This window comes from Anoplopoma fimbria, chromosome 11 (genome assembly GCF_027596085.1).
Source record: "Anoplopoma fimbria isolate UVic2021 breed Golden Eagle Sablefish chromosome 11, Afim_UVic_2022, whole genome shotgun sequence".
Lineage (NCBI taxonomy): Eukaryota > Metazoa > Chordata > Actinopteri > Perciformes > Anoplopomatidae > Anoplopoma > Anoplopoma fimbria.
Genome location: NC_072459.1, coordinates 13,613,453 through 13,635,753, shown reverse-complemented (window position 1 = coordinate 13,635,753; position 22,301 = coordinate 13,613,453). Strand labels below are relative to the sequence as shown.

The 22,301-nt window shown below is 42.6% G+C and overlaps 1 protein-coding gene and 1 long non-coding RNA gene across 2 annotated transcripts; one reads left to right on the top strand and one right to left on the bottom strand.

The window, feature by feature from the left end:
- Positions 1–3,982: 3,982 nt before the first annotated feature.
- LOC129097956 (uncharacterized) lies at positions 3,983–5,183 on the bottom strand. The gene is made up of 2 exons (XR_008531582.1): positions 4,405–5,183; positions 3,983–4,371 (listed from the first exon to the last, which is right to left on the bottom strand). It is a non-coding gene; the product is annotated as an uncharacterized LOC129097956 (long non-coding RNA).
- A 5,138-nt stretch (positions 5,184–10,321) lies between these two features.
- gfap (glial fibrillary acidic protein) lies at positions 10,322–15,444 on the top strand. Its single transcript, XM_054606866.1, has 9 exons — positions 10,322–10,839; positions 12,731–12,791; positions 12,896–12,991; positions 13,124–13,285; positions 13,402–13,527; positions 13,809–14,029; positions 14,118–14,161; positions 15,093–15,175; positions 15,403–15,444. Exons 1-9 carry the CDS (start codon positions 10,322–10,324, stop codon positions 15,442–15,444), a joined length of 1,353 nt encoding a protein of 450 aa, XP_054462841.1.
- Positions 15,445–22,301: the final 6,857 nt, after the last annotated feature.

Sequence of the window (22,301 nt, the reverse complement as noted above, 5' to 3'; positions counted from 1 at the left end):
GAGGAGGCACCGTGATGTTTAACCCATTTACCTTCGGCGACCTGGAAGCCCTCTGTGCTAAACTCCCCTCACTCCATGCAGGAGCAGTGCCCTGGATGACAGCATTCCTGGTAAACACAGCAGGTAACACTCTTGCATTAGGAGATATAAGAGCAATCCTAGGACGATGCACAGATGGACACTCGGCCCATGTCATCCTGACATCCTGTGGCGTTCAGACTATGCCTGACGCCATCCCGTTCGCCCGATTCTGCAACCACTTCTGGACCACGCTCAGACAGTCCTACCCCACCCCAGTGGATAAGTCTATTGTCACCTCTCTGAAATGCAAACCAGACGAATCAGCGGACGCGTATATGGGAAGATCCAAAGTGGAGTGGCAATCGGCCTTCATGGAACCATATGACCAGTCCGCCACCACTCTCGCTCTGTGGAGACAGACAGTGTTAAATGGCCTACCAGAAGGGGCCAAGACACAGTGTGAAAATGTGGTGGGAATGTCAGACATGGATAACAACATGTGGGCAGCACACGTACGTCATCACCATGCAAAACATGTCAAGGGACTGAAAGGACAAGATGACGAAATCAAAGGACTACAGAAGAAGCTATTGAAGAAGCAATTAGCAGACCTGGAGGCCAAAGAACAGAAGAAACCCACAGCCAAGCAAATGCCAGCTACACCAGAACCAACCCCAACACCAGAACCAAACCCAACCGAGGCCCTCACTCAATTGGCCCTCCAGCTGTTCCAGCAGAACTCTCAGACTCAGTGGCAACCAAGAGGACGAGGAGGAGGGGGTAATAGAGGTGGCCAACAAAGACCTACGTTCTGGTGTTACAATTGTGGAAAACCAGGTCACTATGCTCGTGACTGCCGCAGTGCTCCTAACAATACAGGCGCCACACCTAGAGGCCGTGGTCAACAAAGAGGGAATGGACAACACCGAGGACACCAAGGTGGAGGAGGAGGACAGGGAGGACAACATCAAGGAGGACAGCATCAACAAGGATTGAGTGGACCGCCGCAACACTCTCAGGCACCAGCCAAACTGTGTCAGATGTTGTTCCCTGAAGCACATGGACTAACCCATGAAGGACAAAAACAAACGCTGACAAATGTGTCGGCACTATGGTGGCATCCACACATGGAAAGCATGGTAAAGCTATTTTGTGAGGAGTGCACCATTTGTGGAAATCACAACCCACGAAAACCATTTCAAACTCCAATGGGATCCTACCCTGTACCATCAGCCTGCTTCCAAGACATTAGCATAGATTATACAGACATGGGGGCAGAAAATGTAGTACAGGGAAAGAGATACATGTTGGTAATGGTAGACAGATTTTCTAGATGGGTGGAAGCAATTCCCACCAGACACGAAGACGGAAAGTCAGTGGTAAAGTGGCTAAGAAATGAGCTAATACCTAGATACGGGGTACCTAGGCGCATTAGATCCGATAACGGAACACATTTTAACAACAAAATGCTGCAGGAGGTGGAAGCCAGCCTAGGCATCACACATAGTTTCGGATCAGTCTACCATCCACAGTCCCAGGGACTGGTGGAACGAGCTAACCAAACGTTGAAAGCTAAGATAGCTAAAGTATGCGCCGGAACAAAGATGACCTGGGTTGAGGCCCTCCCTTTGGCTCTCATGGCAATGCGAGCCTCTAAGGGGGCGGGCACTCACCTATCGCCTCATGAACTCTTGACCGGTAGAGAAATGCCAGGACCACCCAGGGATGGAGGTCATATGCCATCCCTGGATGTCAGTCAGATAGAGAAGTCTGACTATATACGCGAGCTGACATCTCTGGTTTCAGCCCTCTCTAAGCAGGTGGTGAAAGCCTATGAGAAGAAGCCAGTGGAAGGAGAAGAAAAGACCCTAAAAGTAGGTGACTGGGTCAGGGTTAAGGTTCACAAGCGGAAGTGGACCGACCCCAGGTGGACTGGACCGTACGAAGTGAAGGAGGTTACTTCACACTCGGTCCAGGTCAGAGGAAAATTAGGAGCCCCTTGGCACCACCTGACACACTGTGCCCCAGCTCATCCACCGACACGCTCACTGACTGAAGTGAGAACCAATTTGCAAGACAATGCCGGTCAGGGCGCCACCTAGGCGCTTATTTGGTGATCCGTACGCCAACCCCGCAGATGCAGCCCGCCAAGCTCCTTATATAATAACAAAGCCCTGTGGCAAGAAGGTTAGAGTTGGACTAGGCATTTTTGGGTTTGCACTGTTAGCCCTACTGATATGGGGTTTAGAAACCTACTATGAAAAAACTCACTTCCCAATCAAAACTAATACCACAGTAAATAACACCACGAACACGTCCACTCGACGGACAAAACGCTCTGTTTCAACCCCAACGGCGTTCACTCCACCAAAGATAGCCTGTGGAGCCAAATTAGTGCTAAACTACACTGCCGGAGATAAAACAGCATTCACGTTTGACTTATGTTCGGTCATAAACTGTGGAGGAAATCACACGGGGTGGAGAAGGTATGATGTTTACCTCTGTGACCTACCCGGTAATTCCAGAATATGTGAAATATATGGTGGAGTGACCGCCCTATACGGATGGTGCCCTAACTGGGACTCCGTTACTAAATTCACCGGGAGATGGCAGCCTACTATGCCCATGGACGACATCCCCGGACGAAATGAATGGTGGGGCAGAATTTCCTTACAGCGGGATTTTAGCACCACCTCAAACCCATTAACTCTGTCCATAAATAATATAACAGCAAGCTCACATGGCCAAAACCGCGCTATGTTCGCCCTAGGGGTGGACGTCTCAGGAAAAGACTCGGTAGTAGTTCTCCAGGTTAATATTTTTCCCGGTACCCCCACAACTAGTAGCAATACCTTGAATAGCTTAACCACACCTAACCCAAGCACACCACTGGCTCAGAACGATAATCACGTGGTCTTAATGGACTATACCGAATTGTCCACACTAGATGTCCTTAAAATGTCAACAGGATTTGGAGAAAATAATGTCTGGCTGCAATGGCTAATTGACAACGCCCAAAGACAGAACATGTCCGGCTGTATGGCCTGCGCCGCGGCTCGCCCGTCCATGTTTACCGCACCAGCACCATTGTATCCCGAAACAGACCCAACAGGTTATGGCTGTATGCTTAATTTGACCAAAGAAGCCACACCTGTGGGATGTACCACATTAGCAGCCATTTTTCCGCCAATTAACAATAAAACAAAACCTGGATACTTCACGGCCAGGAAAGGAAGTGACTACTCCTATCACTGTTTCAACTATACGGCTGTCAAACCACAAGTTAATGTGGGAAAGATTGCCCCTGACTGGTGCAATGCCACTGTGTCAGGACAGAATTTAGGCCCCTGGGCTAGAGCTGGCCTATTTTATTATTGTGGTGGCTTCCGTCTGTACTCCAGCCTTGACCCGAATGCCACCACAGGTGTATGCGCCATGGTGCGCCTAGCCATGCCAATTACCTTAGTCGGAAACCGAGTAGTACAGGACACACCTTTAAACACAGCATTAACCCAAAGAAGACGTCGACATATCTTACGTCGGCGTTCTACCTCACCCTTCACTTTAAATGGTGGTCCTACTTACATGGACGCAATTGGTGTCCCACGCGGAGTTCCAAATGAATTTAAGCTAGCCGATCAAGTAGCAGCAGGTTTTGAAAACCTTCCTATCATTGCGGCCTTCTTCCCTGTAACCCCTAACAAAAACGTTGACAGAATTAACTATGTGCATTACAATGTTTTACGCCTTACTAATCTCACCAGAGATGCCATAGAAGGCTTAGCTGAACAACTCGCCCCTACCTCATTAGTAGCCCTGCAAAATAGAATGGCATTAGATATGTTGCTAGCTGAAAAAGGTGGTGTGTGTGCGATGGTTGGAGATGTGTGTTGTACCATCATACCCAACAATACCGCCCCTGACGGCTCAGTAACCAAAGCCCTATCCAGCCTTCGTGTGCTAGCCGATGAAATGCATGCTGCATCTGGCATCGACAATCCGTTCTCAGACTGGATGGAGAACATGTTCGGCAAATGGAAAACCTTGATCATGTCCATAGCCGTATCTGTAGCAGTGTTCATTGCCATCCTAGTCACCTGTGGGTGCTGCTGCATTCCATGCATTCGCACGATGGTGGGCAGACTTATCACCACTGCCATTACTAAAGAAAATTCTCCCCCTCCCTATGGTGCCTATCCCTTAATATCAGCAGACGTTTATGATTCAGACCTTGATAGAGAAGAGGAGACAACATCATAATCAAGCTAAAAATTCACACCTAGTAGGTGTGAAAAGGGGGATTTGTAATATAAAATAATCATGACAGCAGTATTAACCAACACACTTCACCTTATTACAGCAGTATTAACCAACACACTTCACCTTATTACAGCAGTGTTAAACAACACACTTCACCTTATTAGTGATATAGGATAGCCATGACAGTTGTATTAACAAACATAAAGTAACCATGACAGCTGTCTTAACAAGCACGTTTTACTTTATTACACGTAAGCTCAGGCACTCAGAAAGAGTGGAAAGGTGCTGCAAAAGGTCAGAAACGGCGTGGGAGCATCCCCGCGTCTACACACCAACTTTGAACAGCCACACCAGGCCAGGAAGGGCCTGAGACACACACATATACAAATGATGAATCAGTCACACCAGGCCAGGGAGGGCCTGACACACACACATATATAAATGCACACCAGGCCAGGAAGGGCCTGACACACACACAAGATGAAACAACCACCTGGCTTAAGGAGTAGGCAAAGTCGTACTCTACGAGGAAAATACCCTCTCTGTAGAAGACAGGCAAGTAATAAAGATAAGGAGATAGAACAGATTGCCCAATAAAACCCGTCCACACCAGATTCGCACATGTGCACTCGACAACATACACACACACTGAAAGATGACAGCAACCAATGGGACGTGAGCCAGTGTGGGCGGATATGCCCAGAGCTCCAACCAGGCCGCTTATAGCTAAAACAAGCACCGCCTGCTACTTTAATATTTGACCAATAGGCTCCCTAAAGGAGAACCTATGAAATCCGCTGCGCACCGTGTGTTAAGCGCCTTTTTTACTTTGGTACTCTAACTTTGTTAGACATCCATAATTAGGACCGTGCACGTATAATTGCCGGAAATGTAATACTCTCACAAAGCTTGCAATAAAGCGTTTTGACTTTAACTCAACTGTTTCTCTCTGGTGTCTGAAGCAGTCCAGAATGAATGGGAGCCAACGGGGTTTTATCCTCAGAATCCACTTTTCTCACGATGTAATTTTTTGTCAAGTAATTTGAAAGTTGCTATCAAAGGGTGGGGCTAAAATAATAAACTCAGCTGAATATTGCATTTTTTAAGGTCACGTATCTGTTCTAAAAAGGTGTTCAAAAAATGCGATGACGTCACACTGTCAGAGGTACTGCTTTACGGCAGTTTCTGAATCACTTCGGCACTTCCTTTTATTAACATATAATAGTATAATATATATATATAATATATAAATACAGTACGCAAAAATAACTTCGACGGAAAGTCCTCCTTAAGATAATGTTTCCGATGCGCTTCAGCTTCAGATGCCGTCAAGAGGGGTCTCTGGTCGTAATCAGTCGCAAGTCCGTCCCTGACCAATCAGCATTCATTAGCAGAATGCTAAACATACGGCCAACAACGGCCCAAACTGTAAGAAATCGAAAGGACATAAGTACTCACTCATTTGACTTTTGAACCATAATCTATATTGAACTTGCGGAATCTACAATAAAATTTGCGATATTTCAACGACAAGCAGGTGAAAGAGGCATAATTAGCTTTAGTAGACTCCCATTCAATCTGGACTCATCACCCCCAGTGGATGTCTCATGGAACTACAACCAAAATCGGTACAATGGGGCGTATAGGGAGTGCCCAGGCTCTTCGTAGACGGGCTCTCAGTACTGTACAACCTCACAGAGCAGCTAGCGTGGTTGTAGGGTCTCAATCATATCATGATACGCTCTCATTTCGGGCATATGATCAGACAAATTTAAAGATTTGAGATCAGTGTGTGTATCAACATTCACCCATGAATGTTTTGAAAAGTTTAAAGTCTGAGTTCATATCTTAGAGCTGTGTTTGTTATGCGATGTGTTTGTGTGGTTTGTAACTATGTTTGTGGGCTATACTTGGGGCCCCCAGCATTCCTGCTGACAGGCAGATTGGAGCTTCGGGACCAAAACGTCCCTCCACCGGCCTTCCACCGGCCCTCCACCGGCCCTCTTTGGGGCTGTACAGTTTGGACACAGTGGTGCCGAGTCATATATTCTCATATCTGTCCCAGTTAAGCCCCCTGATTTCCATCACAGCTCATTCCCACAGCGGGCTTGCTGGTTCAGTATTACCCAAGCATTTAGCTGTTTTCTGTTCTAGTTTTTATGACCCAGGGTTCAGAAACATACCAGAGGGTCAGCAGCACAAATGAGCCACAAATTTGTTTTATCGCTCCAGATAGGTTAAAATACGGATTAGTGTAAATTGGCTAATGGTGTAATATTTTGTTATTAGTAGTGGTGAAAAGTAGCAAAGTACATTTACGCTTTTTATACTACTTTTCAATTTCAGAAGGACGTTATTAGTTACTTTGCAGATTAAGATTTTACATACAAAGCAATCAGCAATGTTAGCAAAGATGCATTAAATGCTGCCTGTATGTTAATGCATCATAAATAACTGAAAAATAAACAATATTAGTGTTTTTATTTTTTTATTTAGTTAAATTATTTTGCTGTTGAGGGATTGCTACATTTAGTCAAGAAAAATATCTCAATATTTCCTCCATTTTTGCACACAAGGATGTGAGGGAATGACGTAATTACATTATGCACTTTCCCAAAAGATTCCACCTTCGAAAACAGAGAGGATCATTTCACTGCTGAATCCTAGACATACATCTGTTTCTCAAAAAGAAAAGCCTTTCTTTGCCTTCTCTCCAAATGTGGATCAGTTAAAGGTTTTTGGCATAAATGTTTTTTTTGTGTGGTCGTTCTTTCATCTTTAATTGTTTTGTCTGTTTTTACCTTCTCTATTTTAACAATTACATGCTTTTTTTGTGATCCAGTACAGTTTGTTTAACAGCCTCAGGCTATTGCAATAAGGACATACTCTATAATGGTTGAAATTTGTATTGTTTTATTTGAAACAGGAATTTCGGTTAAGTAACATATTCCGGGTTTCAATTAGTCAATGTTACTATTCTGGAATAAAGCCTACTCCTCCTTTTAATTTACACCCTGTCCAGGGAATGAGGGCCTTGATGTAGTGATGAAGGTGGGGCTGAGACAGTTGTATTTCCAGCATTTGGTATGTGGCCATCAGTGAGGCTGAGGGATGGCAGCGAAGAGGTTCACACTGGGGATTCTGGGTGTAAAATGCCAGAACACAAAGCAAGCGTTGAGTGTTACGCAGACAAACTTAGCTGGCAGCCATGTTTCCTTGGCCTGAGATCAGAATGAGTCCAGCAGCATTAAGATTCTGCCCCTGCACCGTTTTTTCTCTTGTAAGTCCTGCAAATGAAATGGTCTCTTCATGTCGGACTCATGAATCAGCTGTTTGACTTGGCCCTCAGTGACTCCGGCAGCAGGGAGGGATGTCTGTGGATGTTTAATCTTCGGGGCATATTACCTCAGTGACCAGATCTGAGGCAACGGCAGTGATTGTCTAAACATCCAGAGAGCAGAAACAATTAGTTTCAACTTAATGATGCAACCCTGGCATTAATCCTTAGCGATGGAGCCTTTTAAATCAACAAATCTCTGCCAGACTTACAGTGTGCCATCTCATTTAACCTCTATTAACAGGGACCAATTGGAATTCAAGACACCGTGTTGTTGTTTTTCTTCCTTAACAGCAACAAGACTCGGGGGCCAGATAGCAGAGTGATACGGTGCTTTATTCACTGTCTCCCAGTGCCACTGGTTTCCACCCCCTGTGATTTTATGACCCAGTAACAAAGAAGTCCTTTATGTCACACTGCTGTTGTGGTTTAACTACCTGTAGAAAAACCACAGTTTAATTATATTATCAGTGTTTATCTTCCTAACAACAACAAAACATATGAATTAAACATTAAATTGATGCTGGAAGATTTTCAAATACATGCTGTACAGTTTAAGTCATTTCCTTTTCCTGTGACAAAGAATAGGAAAATTAAGTAGTTGAAAATGAATGAGCCAGGGAGAGATTATAAAAGAGTTTGAATACATTTTATCAAAGGAAAAAAATAAAGCTTTATATTTGTTTTTACACCTAATGTTTATGATTTAACTGTCAGTGTTTTCATATAGATTTCCACTTGTCTGACAACCTCTTGCAACTTTAAAAGGTTGTTAAACTGTATTTGTAGTAAATAGGCTTGTAAATTTGTAGTAAATGAGGTCAAATCTGGATGCAGTGTCAGAGTTTTGTGTCAAAGGACTCTAATGTCTTAATTCTTCTTGTCTTCAGGGATGTAGACTTGAAGAAGAGGAGCAAGCAGTCAGTCACAATCTCCACAAATCCAAACCTCTTCAAAAAGAAGTCCGAAAAATATCGACTGAAGTGCTCTGAGGTAGCCGGCCCTGCAGTTGTCAAGGTAATGGGTGAAAATGGTTTTGTAACGCAGCCTCTGTTAGTCCCTCTGGAGTTCTCCCTCCCTCCCTTCATCCCTCCCTCCCACTACTCCACGTCTCAACCATCCATCTGCCTTTGGACTCAAACAGGACGTCTAATAACCCGATCCTAATGAACACCCAGATTCCTCGGCTACAAACTACCCATGTAATAATAAAAGGGTGCTTGTGCTCCTGCAGCATGATGGTCAACCAACTATAGATGTACAGTTATGTGTGATGTTGTTGTTTGATGTTACTGAGCTAAATAATTGTACCAAAGCATGGACAGATTACAATTATTCATGTGTTCCTGGTCATTGGCTCTGGTGCTTTGGACACTTTTGGCACTCACTACGTGACTTGGTGCTAAGTGGCACATGCTTAATTTTGTGTACAAAATTCTTTGCATGTCATGAAATTTAAGTTTGGTTAGATGTATTATGTGCAAACACACTTAAGTTGGTCAATTTATATCATTTTTCATATCACCAAATGTATTTCATGCCACAAAGTTAAGAAAACACAAATGAATGAAGTGAAGATATTAAATTAATAACACATTAATAATATTTAATCGACATTTTATAGCACAAAATTCACTTTTGCAATACTCACCAGTAAGTCAAGAAAGATTATTTTGTGTGACAAATATTTGCTAATTAATTAATGATATTCTAACAATAATTATTTGCTTCTGTCCTAACTTTTTTCTGTTTCACAGCACACCAAAATGAAGTTTGTAATAACACAGAGAGTAGTATCCATAGTTGTAAGGCGGACTTGAGTTGTTTAATTTCAACAGCCGCGAGTTGTTATTTTTTGATTATTTTAGTTGACAAAGTGCATGGAAATAATTAGCATTGAACACCTGACTGAATAATATAACAGGTACAATTGAAATCAGATTTTAATGGCTAATGACTTTTCTCAAAGACTAATCTAATTTTATTGTAACTTTCCCTCTTTAGAGTCAGCATGTGTTTAGTGAATAATTATAGGTTGTTATGTCCTTGTTATGTAATAAACTGGGATCCAAGCAGGGGAGAAAAAGCTTTATGTTTTTTGTCTCCTTATTTGGAACCCCAAGTGTAATTCCACATGTTGGACATTGTGCAACCCACCAAAACATTGAATATTTCACTCTTTCTCCCCTGTGAGTCTAATTGATTTTTTTTGCCTGTGATTATTTTTATTGCTTTCTCTGATTAGAGTGTGACGATCTCTTCCCAACAGCTCCATCCCTTTGTTCAAGCAAACTTTCTGTTTTCTGTTTTTGTGAGAGCGCATGTGTGGTCAGGTTGAATTGGTGACCAGACCCTGTCACACAAATTCCTTTTCATTCAGTTGGAACAGAAATAAAGAGAGAAAGGGGTAAAACTAAGAGAGAGTGAGTCACAGGCCTGGGTAGAAAGGAGTAGAGGGGGAGAGAGAGAGGGAGAAAGCCAAGAGACATTTGTAGTTGAGTGGACGAGCACAGACAATCCCTGGCACACAGCTCTTTGAGTTTCATGTAAACCTCCCCTTCGCTCTCCCTTTTTGTCCCATTCACTGCCTGCCACCCTCCTTTCTCTCTGCCGCACCCTGTGGCCTCTCTGCTTTGGACTTGGGGGCTTCGCCTGCCTCTATAAAAACCCTGCTAGTGCCCCGAGTGAGCTTCATTCCCCATCATGGAGAGTCAGAGAGTCCAGTCCTCGTACAGGAAGCGTTTCGGGCCTCAGGGCTCGGGCAGCACCGGAGTCAGAATCGGGAGCCTCTCCAACCGCCTCTCCTGGCATGGCACCCCTCGCAACCTCACCTATTCCAGCCCGATGTCCCGCATCTCCTTGGGCTCAACCAACACAGCCTTGCTCCTGGGGAGCCCCGTGGACCGGCTTGACTTCTCAGCCGACTCCATGATGAAGGCCCAGTACAAGGAGACACGCACCAACGAGAAGGTGGAGATGATGGGCCTGAACGACCGCTTCGCCAGCTACATAGAGAAGGTGCGCCTTTTGGAGCAGCAGAACAAGGTGCTGGTGGCCGAGCTGAACCAGCTGAAGGGGAAGGAGCCCAGCCGCCTGGGGGACATCTACCAGGAGGAGCTGAGAGAGCTGCGCAGGCAGGTGGACGGCCTCACTGCTGGCAAAGCTCGGCAGGAGATAGAGAAGGACAACCTGGCTGCAGACCTGGCCGTGCTCAAGCAGAGGTAGGAGGAGGCAGGGTGGGACTCATGTGGGTGGAAGATCAGGGTTGTGATGTAGTCACACAGTAGCACCACCATGGTATGTCTTATTTTCTGATAAGATTGCTCTATTCACAGGCATAATGTCACTCTTGCACACCACTTATTATGCATTCTTGTTTGTACTTTCTGATGATGAAAATAAATGTATGTTCAATTTGGCACTTAAAAAATGTATTAAAAGTGTGAAGATCTGCTCAATGTCTAATATATAAATAAACAAAAAATGCTACACAACTTTGTGGACACTGGAAATATGCATTTGGGTTTTACACACTGTATTTCTGTTTTATGGCCTGACATTTTTTTAGTTTTCCTCTTCTCTGCATGTTTTTTTGTTCAAAGTAGCACTTACATTTGTCACTAAAGTATCTAGAGTTGCTCACAAATGTGCAGACAACTGCTTTTGGTTAATTTGTCTTTGTTTTAATGTTGATGCTGTGCACTAGTTGCTTTGGGTTTTATTAAAATACCAGGACTGTACACAAATCAATTCATTCTGCCAAGATCTGAGGTCTCTAAGAACCAAATAAGACTTGTTTGTTGCATAGCTGATTTTTTTTCTTCTTTTTTTAATTCCGAATGCATTTATATGCAGATTTGGTTTGTCTCTGATCCGTTGGCATGCAGACCCCTGAGCTCTGACCAAGCTTTACTCCTGGATCCCTCTTTACAAACTTGATCCTGACTGAACCGCTCGTCGCCATTGAGTGAGTGTGGAGGAACGAGGCAAACACAATGGCAGCCCTCCACAAAGGAAGCAGACCGCCAGGCAGATGTTCTCTTATCCAGTTACCCCAAAACACTGAATCACTGACGTCGCAAATCCAGTTTATTTTAATTATGGAGTAATCTGGCATTAATCTATAATTTTATTTAGTTAAGTCAATAAGTGATTTAATGTCCTTGAGTGTGCAAAAGTCGACTCCTCTCTACCCTCTGATTACTACGCTGATTATTAGTAGTGATGGCCGTGGATGAGAAGGTCAAATGGCGCTTTTGTGATTCCATTCAGCAGACTCTGCATGAAGCTATACAGATGTTACCCATAGTCTGGGCATTTATCTTTCCAAGCCTCAGATGGATTGCAGTGCTGTGTGTGTGTGTGTGTGTGTGTGTGTGTGTGTGTGTGTGTGTGTGTGTGTGTGTGTGTGTGTGTGTGTGTGTGTGTGTGTGTGTGTGTGTGTGTGTGTGTGTGTGTGTGTGTGTGTGTGTGTGTGTGTGTGTCTGCGTGCACACATGCACCCTTTGTGTGTTTGTGTGTGGACTCCGTCCCGTGGGAAAGGCCTCTGGCTGTTAGATTGGAGTGAATGTGTAATGATGCAGAAGCCGCCCTTTCAGCTGAGCCCCCGTTGTCTCCTGAAGCACGAGGAGCAGCACTAAAGCTCACTCTAAAAATCTTATCAAAATGCTTGAAACGGGTTTTCAGTTTCGATAGGACTCTCATTATGCAGGAAAGTCCCATTTGAATTGCAGAAAACTGTATGCTTGTTTCTCTTTACCTGATGTTGTGCCACAACAGAGCAGGCAGAAAAAAATTTTTTGACAGCCAACAGATCAGAAATGGAAATTTGCTGGGATTTGTTGATGGATTTTTGTTATCTGAAAATATCCAAAAGAAATATATAATTTACATGTGTTGCTTTAATAGAACAAACATAAAAAGAGTTGTTGGCATTTTCTTTCTTTTATTAAACTACATCAACTGTAGTACAGTGTTAACATTTATTTTTCTTGAATGACAGCAGGAAAATAATAATAAGTTTGTTTTGTGTGGTTTTGAATCAACATTGTCCACAAACACCTATGAAGCACTTTATTGAAAGCTTTTACTCTTCTTCTGTGATCTTCTCAGGTTGCAAGAGGAGATGAGCCTCAGACAGGATGCAGAGAACAATCTGAATGCCTACAGACAGGTCATTCGGCTGATATTTCTCGGAATTCATGATCCAAACATTAATAAATTCAGCATGTCTGATCATCCACCCTCATTCCTCTGTGTGCTTCATTCTTCACATAGGATGTGGATGAGGCGGCTCTTAATCGTGTCCAGTTGGAGAGGAAGATCGATGCCCTGCAGGAAGAGATAAACTTCCTGAAGAAGACTCATGAGGAGGTAAGAATAAAAATGAAATATAAAAACATGCTCAATCTACTTTAACTATCACTACATGCACATTTAACCACATGTAACCACCTCATTTGAACTTTTCTTCCCCTTCTTCCTCTACCTTTCCCCCCCTCTTAGGAGCAGCGCGAGTTACATGATCAAGTCATGGCCCAACAGGTGCATGTTGACCTGGATGTTTCCAAACCAGACCTGACTGCTGCTCTGAGGGACATCAGGGTCCAATATGAAACCATGGCCACCTCAAACATGCAGGAGACGGAGGACTGGTACCGATCCAAGGTCAGAAGACTCAAAGATATGCCTTTCTTGAAGTGTGTAACAATGAGAAGTAGAGTAAAAATGTCTTTGGAGGAGATGCTTACAGGCTTTTGGACTGTGTTGGCCTCTGTACGCAGTTTTCTGACCTGACGGATGCAGCCAATCGCAACACTGAAGCCCTGCGCCAGGCCAAACAGGAGGCCAACGAGTACCGGCGTCAGATGCAAGGGTTGACCTGCGATCTTGAGGCTCTCAGAGGGATAGTAAGTCCACTTAACCACAGAAAACAATCATATTTGCTAGTGTAATGCAAGGTAAAATGAACATGATGCAGCTTCAATTACATATTTAGTAAAATTAAGCGATTCTCATGGTTTGAATGATACATTTTGAGTTGACAACATTTGTTCCACAGTATTTGTTAGAAGCAGAATTGTCCTTTAAAATGATCAGTGTAGAACATTAAAAATAAAGTGTTAGTGCACTACAGTCTACTACAGTAGATGTTGGTGTCCATAACTTGGTCTTGTCTGTTCTCTTTGAGAACGAGTCTATGGAACGCCAGCTCCGGGAGATGGAGGACCGCTTCTCCATGGAGACCTCTGGTTACCAGGATACAGTGAGCCGTCTGGAGGAGGACATCCACACTCTGAAGGAGGACATGGCGAGACACCTGCAGGAGTACCAGGACCTTCTCAACGTCAAGCTGGCCCTGGATATCGAGATCGCCACCTACAGGAAGCTGCTGGAGGGAGAGGAGACCAGGTGAGCTCGGCAGAGCGGTTGGGTTTGACACAATCAACAAATGTAAACAGGTAATGATAGTAAATATTCTTCCTTCTTCTTCGTCCAGGATCACCATTCCCGTTCAGAGCTTTTCCAACCTGCAGTTTAGAGGTCAGTATGAAATGTGACCCCTCAATATTCTCATCCCTTTTTTGAAATTGCTCTGCAAGTATCTTATATCATTAATATAAAAGATGATCTATAATGAAGATGATGCCTTACAAGCTTCGCCAATTGTTTGGAATATATATTTTACAAAATATGTGTTTTCCTTTTCTAACCAGCCATATTTAGCATTACAAAAATGATCTACCAAGGGCGCTCACGAACGTTAGTTGCAAGATCTCGCCAAAGTGTGTAGCTGAAACATTAGAGTGTGCAAAGAAAATGCCCTTTCAGTGTCAAAATATTCTGAAGATATTTGGCTTGTGAAAAATGGGTCTAAAATGTTCTTTGGTGACTATGGAGCTAAAGAATCGGTCATAATCTGTGTTTATGTTCACTGCTCCCGTTGGAGATAATAGTCTCAGGACCAGCCGCTAGTATCTTAAAGGGGCAGTGCAGTGGCTAGACCCACCTGACAAGGTTACAGAAAACTGACTCTCAGTGGGCCGTCTTCATTCGGAGCTTTCTGTTAATATATTTGACTGTTTCTTGATAACAAGTAGAAATGTTGGCCACTATAAGAAAGATCAAAGGAACACCCAAATCATTTGTTATCATTCTTTGGGCTCCTTAAATATCCATTAACAGGTTGAAGATTGTTGCATCATGTTGTTCCCAAGCTCTCTTCCCCAACTTTTCCTGTAATCTCACCTCTGTTGGCTATCTAGTAAAGACATAAAATGTCATATTTGGGGAAATGGAGTATTCTGACATTCCTAGATGAATTTGATATTGTTTTTGGGGCGGTCACTCTTATGTCCTTATCCTTTAAATACACTGCATTCACTGTGTGAAACAGTACCTGAAGTCTTAGTAAGGCATCATTGAACAGAGGATAATAAACTTGTATTTCTTGGACTGCACTTTCATCTATCAGACACTAACCTGGACACTAAAACCCCAGAGGCTCACGTGAAGAGGAGCATCCTGGTTCGAACTGTAGAGACGAGAGATGGGGAGGTATGTGCGTTTAAAAACGACACAGTTTATCCCACACACACACACTAGAGCAAGCCATTTTGCATACTGCACCTCTCACCCATTCCCTCTGGAGGGCAATGTTGAACCCTGCTGCAGGTTTTCACACTCATTCACTGTCGCTCAACACACCTGATGCCATATGCAGTAAAAACTCACTTGGGATTTGTTATTTTTCTATTTTTAACTCTGATGTTTTTTCTTTTCAGATCATTAAGGAATCAACAACTGAACACAAAGATCTTCCTTAAGGTTCAGTCCTCCTCACGATCTGAGGATTATAACAATTTATATGTTGTTTCCAAACCAGCCCCATCAGTCATCACTTTATTTCATTTTTCTCTCCTTTCATCATCACCTTTACTATCCTACAACCATGACATAACCATTAAATACTCCTTTACTTCCTCATTAGATTTGTTTGCCAAAACATCTATATGCAGCTTTTGTAAAGCTGTGAGTAGAATGTAGGTCACCCATCTTAAATAATCTGTAGCCTGTTCCAGTTAAAACTACTCAAAATCTCTCGTAACCTGTGTGATTTTAATCAGCCCAGATTTTAACATTGTTTCAGAGTAGCTGCCATAAAAGAGGCCTAGACAAGTAGCTATTGTGTCCAGCTAATTAGTAGCATGGTGGAGGTTGACTTGTGGTTATGTGTATGTGAAATGTGCCAAGGGAAGTACAAGAGGGAGTTGGGTTTTTGCAGACACCTGAATTGGATTTGGGCAGGAAATGAGAGGTACGTGTATGTCAGAGAAGCAGTTAAATATGGACTGTGTATTTCTTGTTTTTTTTTTACCTTGCCTGGTGCTATTTTGCATTTCGTTCCTTTGTGTTAGCAGCAGCCACCTCTGCTTGTGTGTTGCTGCTTGTATAACCTGCATAGGTGTTTTCAATAAGCGCCTGTCTCCCCTCTGGCTGATTGGATGTGTGCTCAGATTGTAGCTGGGTGGAAATCATCAAACTCAATTCAGTATGTGTTGATGTTTTTCTCATGTTACAACACTAAACCTCACAGAGTGGCCAAACAATCTTCTATCGCTGCTTTTATTAAAACTGCAAAACCACGAGATACAACAACAACAAGTGTTGTGTACGACATACTGGACAGGGATCTGTTTAATTTAGAGACATATACAGTATATGTACCTTTACTGACACCAGGGAGGCACACAAGAGTCAACCAAGATGTGTTAGCAAAATCTAAATCTCGAGGACATCAGCCAAACAGAGACAGCTGACAAGCATTCCCGATCAGATCACTGCAGAGTTCAATATTAAGGCATTTTGTTTGATGTTTGAGTTTTGGCATCAGGATTTTCATTATCCATCGAAATTGCTGTACCAATCAGCAGGCTGCCTGATTTCATGCCAAATCAGTTTGTACAGTCATCAGCCCATTTTAGCAGTTTTTTCCATGTGACTGCACCAATAGCAGATGCTATGTTAGAATGCTTTCCCCTCAGAGGGCAGTGACCATGGCAACCTTTACAGTGATGTCACATGCATACAATTTATGAAACGTGATCAACAGGAACAACACAATGAGCCAAATTAGACAGGAACAACTTTCCTCCACTGCTTCACTTCTGCTCTTCTACATCCTCTATTCATCACACACCCAGCAGGTGGTGTCTTCTCTCTTGAACACAACCTGATAAGACCTTTCTTTGACACCGGGATGTGCCAGAGCATGCCTACTTATCCAGCTGGGGTGATAGGGACTGATTCAGGTTGGAGGTGTGGATGAGGTGTTTGAAAGCTGTCGTGTTCGCCAGCCTCCAGTTTCTCCACCAAAATCCCTCCTCCATATTTACCGGCCAATTTCTGTAGTGTTTGACTGATAGCAGAGAGAGAGAGAGAGAGAGAGAGCTGAGGAGATAACCTCCAACAAATCCTACAGCATCAGAAACCCTTATTATTTTTACATTTTGAATGGGAGGATGCTGGGGGAAAAGGAAAATGAGGCTAGATGGATGGATGGACGTCACAGCTCAAACACCGTGATCCAAGCCTCCTGCTTTGTTGAAAGTCCCGCTGACTGAAGCCCTGCTGACAGACCCTGCCACTAATGAGAGTGATGCTACACCGAAGCGGGTTGTTGCTGTGCTCGTCGCCAAGGACACGCTGTAAATTTGTGTTCCCATGTGCCTCCCACCTTCTCCCCCCCTCCACAACTTCCACTCCTGTCACTCAACCCCTTTTCCTGTTTGTGCCAATAACACGCAGCACTCTCATGTAATCACTGAGGGGTTTTTTTATGTTGACTTTGGATAGAACTTCTGACTCCTGAGTTCTTGTAGCAAAGACACAGATGAATCCTGCTTTTTTTCGGGGGGAAGAAACCTCCGCAGATGAGAATATAACTCTAGTTCTGACCAATGCTAGACACTGCTAAATTAATACAATAAAACATGGTTGTTAGCGTTGATGCCTGTTTGTTTTGTTTCCAACAAGCTTTCCATCCATTTTTCATTTTAGTTAATGTGTTTGTAGTCATGTACCTTTACTTCTGATTCAATACTGACACATTATTATTATTATTATTATTATGAATCTCCTGCCACAAAAGTTTGATTGGATACAAATAGATGTTATTTTGTATCAGAATCAGAAGCTGTTTTTTGCCAAGTACGTTACACATAAAAGGAATTTGGCTAGGTGATTGATTGGAGCGTAACAGTAAAAACTGTGCAATAATATAAGACATAATTTAAAAATAGAAATATGAAAATGTACAATAAAATATGGTAAACAAATCCGAGTACGTTAAAAAGAAGTATATAAAGTGTCAAGTCTATATTAGTAAAGAAAAGAAAATTTGTGCAGGGGTCTGTAACTGTAAGAAACTGTCCTGGGGATGTAATGTGACTGAGTCAGTGGGGGTCCCGGGCTTTATTGACAGGAAGGATTTATAAAGGATTTGTAAAAAAAACAAAAAACACATGGAGAACATTACATACAGTATATTAGCTTTCATCTCAGTGAAATGAGTGTTATATATGCGGACAGATAACTTGAGGCTACTGGAGGGATGACAGCAGCAGACAGACACTATTCATCATCATGACTGATTGTAGCTGCATGTCGGCCAGGTCCTACTGCTGAGCAGGTGGGTTCACTTGCTGTAATATCGCGTCTCATTATAAGTGTTACTTCCAGGCAGAAGGATAATTGTAGCCCAAAATAGAGCTCCCTGAGATGCAGATAAACACTCATGTTTCCCAAAATGTCACTTCACCAGGTTTACCTGTCCCTCCTCTCTTTGATTGGGAAAATATTTAGAAGTTTTTTCTAAACAGCCAGCAGGGAAGAATGATTATAATCACATCCTTTTTAAGAATTGTTGCACATTTCGGGTCTGATTGACTCCCTTTGCTACAACAAATATTGACATTTCTTCTAATGAAGGAAGCTAGAACCAACTCAATACTAAGTATGGCGACTGTTCTGTTTGTAAGGATTCGATAAGTGTTTATGTGCTATATGATATACTGGGAAATATATATATTTTTTTATATATATTTGCATTTTTATATGAAGAAATGGCTGGTAAAGGAGTTTCAAAGTGGCTTAGACTTTAAATGAAAAAGATATAAGGCTCATTATTATACCCTTTCTTTTTTCATCTTCTGCCTTTATCTGTTACTTTGATATTTAAGAAGAAAGTAACGAAGGCTTGACAACTTCAGAAACCTTCTCCATATGTAAAACAAAAATTACAAATGCATCTAAGCATGGTTGCCAAACAAAACAATTGTTTAAATGACTCCAAGGCTTTTAAAGACCCAACATGTAAGTCCAAGATATCTAAGCTTCCCACCAACACATAAATGTTTTTACTTATTTATTCAAGTCATCATGAAGAGAGTCGGTATATTTTAAAGAGAAAACCTCACATATCATGCATCATTCTTTAGGATGATGTGTGTATTGAAGTGTGACTGGACGTGAAGTGTATCTGAGTGTGTAAAGTACAGCGTGCACTGTATCTGTTTTTCCCGGCTCTTATCAGAGGAATGGTCTGCACAGAAGTCAACCCTGAGCTGAAGGAATTCCAGGCAGATAAAACTCTCAGGCAGTCGGGTCTCTGGCCCTGACGTCTGGCTCTGAAACACTTTTCCCTTCCAGAGCTGCTGGGAAGGGGCGAAGATGGACATCTTTAAGCTCATTATCTTCCCACAGCGATGCAAGGTGACAACAGCTGTCATGTAAGCTATAGAAAACATGAAAACAAAAACCAAGTCTCATTAGAAAATACTTTTAAATTACACAAGCATGAACTTCCAGGAAGTGTGCAAGTATGACACAAATACCCTTTATTGTGATTTTTAACACATCGGTGCAGCAAATAACTTCAACATACTGGAGAGCAAATACCACCGCCAAGGCTGAACAGATGGATATTTGAGCCATAGGCCTACATCAAATAACACTACATCTGAACCCATACGTCCATTAATTGTTTGATATAAAATCAATCACCAGCTCAGCTTTTGGTAACTAATTTATGATTTATGTCACTTTTTTGGACATGCTGCTTTTTTAATATTAGGTGAAAGTAAACTTAATATATTTGGTTTTTGGACTGCTGATTGGATAAAACAAGCTGTCTTAAGATGTCACCTCAGTTTTAACGGCATTATTTTACCATTTATAGTGAAACGTCTCTAAACACAATTTATACAGTTTATACAAATTTAAAGTTTAAGATATCCTGTTATTAATAAGACAAATGAGACAGAAAACAACATCCTTGGTGAAGGGCTTGAAATGTAACTTTTAACATTTGCATTTTCAGTTCTTATATGAGGAAATAATAAGTGGGATTCTGCAGCTGGTCCTCCAAACTCACACTTATCGTCCAGTGTTGCAGCCAACGCTCTTTGTCTTTCGCTGCCCTACACATTCCTTACTTGGCTCTCACACTTAGAGGTCACGGGAAGGCATGTGTGCTCCTTGGTTAATTTTAGCCCTCATTTCATCAAGGCCATTGAGACAAAACACAGAGCAACCACCTCAGCCTGTCTGCCGGCACCGTGAGGCCACCTCTGATCTCCAAACACCCTTTATAGACTGAACCACTGTATCAACAAACACATGCTCATAGCAACTGCTTTTTATTGGACAAAGTGGAGCGACGACTTCTCCGATTTATAGGTCACCAACCTACTACTTAAGTCGCCAAAGTAGTACAATAGGTCACATATAGACTCGGTAGCTCTCAGATATCCACTTAAAGAAATAACTAGGGGCTATTATTTAAGGCTATTAGATCAATTTAGGTGCTGTGTCAGTGTTGCCAGTGGAGATGTATTGAGAAGGAGGAAGTATGCTAGACTGGCCTGCAGTAAACATCACTCAGCACAGCTAGTCAATGAAACTCCTTTGTGGTAGCTATTCCCAAACAAAACTAACAATGTCCAGTGTGTGTGTGTGTGTGTGTGTGTGTGTGTGTGTGTGTGTGTGTGTGTGTGTGTGTGTGTGTGTGTGTGTGTGTGTGTGTGTGTGTGTGTGTGTGTGTGTGTGTGTGTGTGTCAAGCCACTTTCAGCCTCATCGTGTGACCTTTAAGTAGGTGTACAATTAAAACTCTGGCCTGGACGTCTGCTGTGTCTCTGAATGCTCAGCTTGTGCCAGCTAAATGTATCCTCGTCGGGTTCAGGGAGATGATTGAAGTCTTTTAAAATCATACGGTCGAAGTTCAGGTTAAAACACACGTCATTAAAGTGTTTTTGTGTTTCAGTCTAAAGAACAGAGAAAGAGGCTGCTTCAATGTACAAAACATTCTGAAAGATTTGATGAGGACAAGACACCACACACACACACACACACACACACACACACACACACACACACACACACACACACACACACACACACACACACACACACACACACACACACACACAAACAAAAAAAAGCTTATCTTGATTACTATAGATTGATATAATATTCCAGAAGTGTGAAGGCAGCCACGGAGAGAGAGACAGGATGCTGCTATTTTCAGAAACTTGTGATGTGGAGTGAAGGAGGGAAGACTGATGAGGGTCTGCACTCTGTCAGTGTCAGACCACCGTCAAGTCATCCAAGATAGAATAAACATCGTTTCAGGAAGTGGATTTCAAAATAAAACATTATTAAACGTTATTAAGAAATGCAAAAAGAAAGTATTTTACAGCAACACTATTTACCCCTTTATAACCTCTTATTTTATTATAGCCTTCCACTATACATCAGACTATATAGAAATATGACCAAAATGGCGTTGAAATATAATTATATTAGGCATTATAAATATAAACATATTTAATGATTGTGAGATCATTTTCTGTTCCAATTACAACATTATGGGGGCGCTGTAACACATTTGGGGATTATAACAAATAACTTATTTCAGGCTTCCAATAAGCTGCCCAAGTAAAGGAAGGCATGCAATGACTACATGACAAAATAATCATCATACAGCTTGTGTGAGCCAACTTTAAGAGGTATTGAAACAAATTCCAATTTAGCTTATAATCAGAGAAACAGAAAGACATTGCCTCTATTTTGAAAGTAAATCAATATGTGCTTCCGTTTTTGACCTGGTTAACGGAGAGTGACTAGTCTCTGCTGACAGCCGCTCCTGTCGAGCCGGGGGGAGGTGGAAGTGGAGTGGATCCAGGGAAACTGGCTCATAGGAGCCTCGTCTCCGCTGTCCTTATCGTGCAGTGTCTAAACCTTTGAGAGAGAATGCTGTGATTATACAAAATAACACACCGAGATATCCTGCAGCTTCTACTCACAACTTCTTCTCCCAAAACAGGAGGAAACCAAATCTAAAGGAACTGGTTTATGCACGGTTTGTGCCTTTCTTTTTAAAGGTTTTATAACATTTGCATGTGGCTTTTGCAGTGTCCTAGTCTACTTTTTTCCCCCACAATATCAGCGGGCAGCATCCTGCATATGCCATCACCCTGGCAACCAGACCCTCTCTCCATCATCCTCCTGCGCTCCATCCTTCACCACCATCAGCCTCCGAGAGAAACCAAAGCCTCCCTTTGACGCTCGTTCTCCAAGTGGAAGCAGATTGTTTTTCTTCACAAGTCGCGCTTCAAATTTTTT

Excerpts from the sequence above, each read along its gene's own strand:
- gfap (XM_054606866.1), top strand. The coding sequence starts at position 10,322 with ATGGAGAGTCAGAGAGTCCAGTCCTCGTACAGGAAGCGTTTCGGGCCT. Across the intron at positions 14,162-15,092 it reads TTCCAACCTGCAGTTTAGAG|ACACTAACCTGGACACTAAA; the intron begins GTCAGTATGAAA and ends TTCATCTATCAG. Across the intron at positions 15,176-15,402 it reads TAGAGACGAGAGATGGGGAG|ATCATTAAGGAATCAACAAC; the intron begins GTATGTGCGTTT and ends TTTTCTTTTCAG.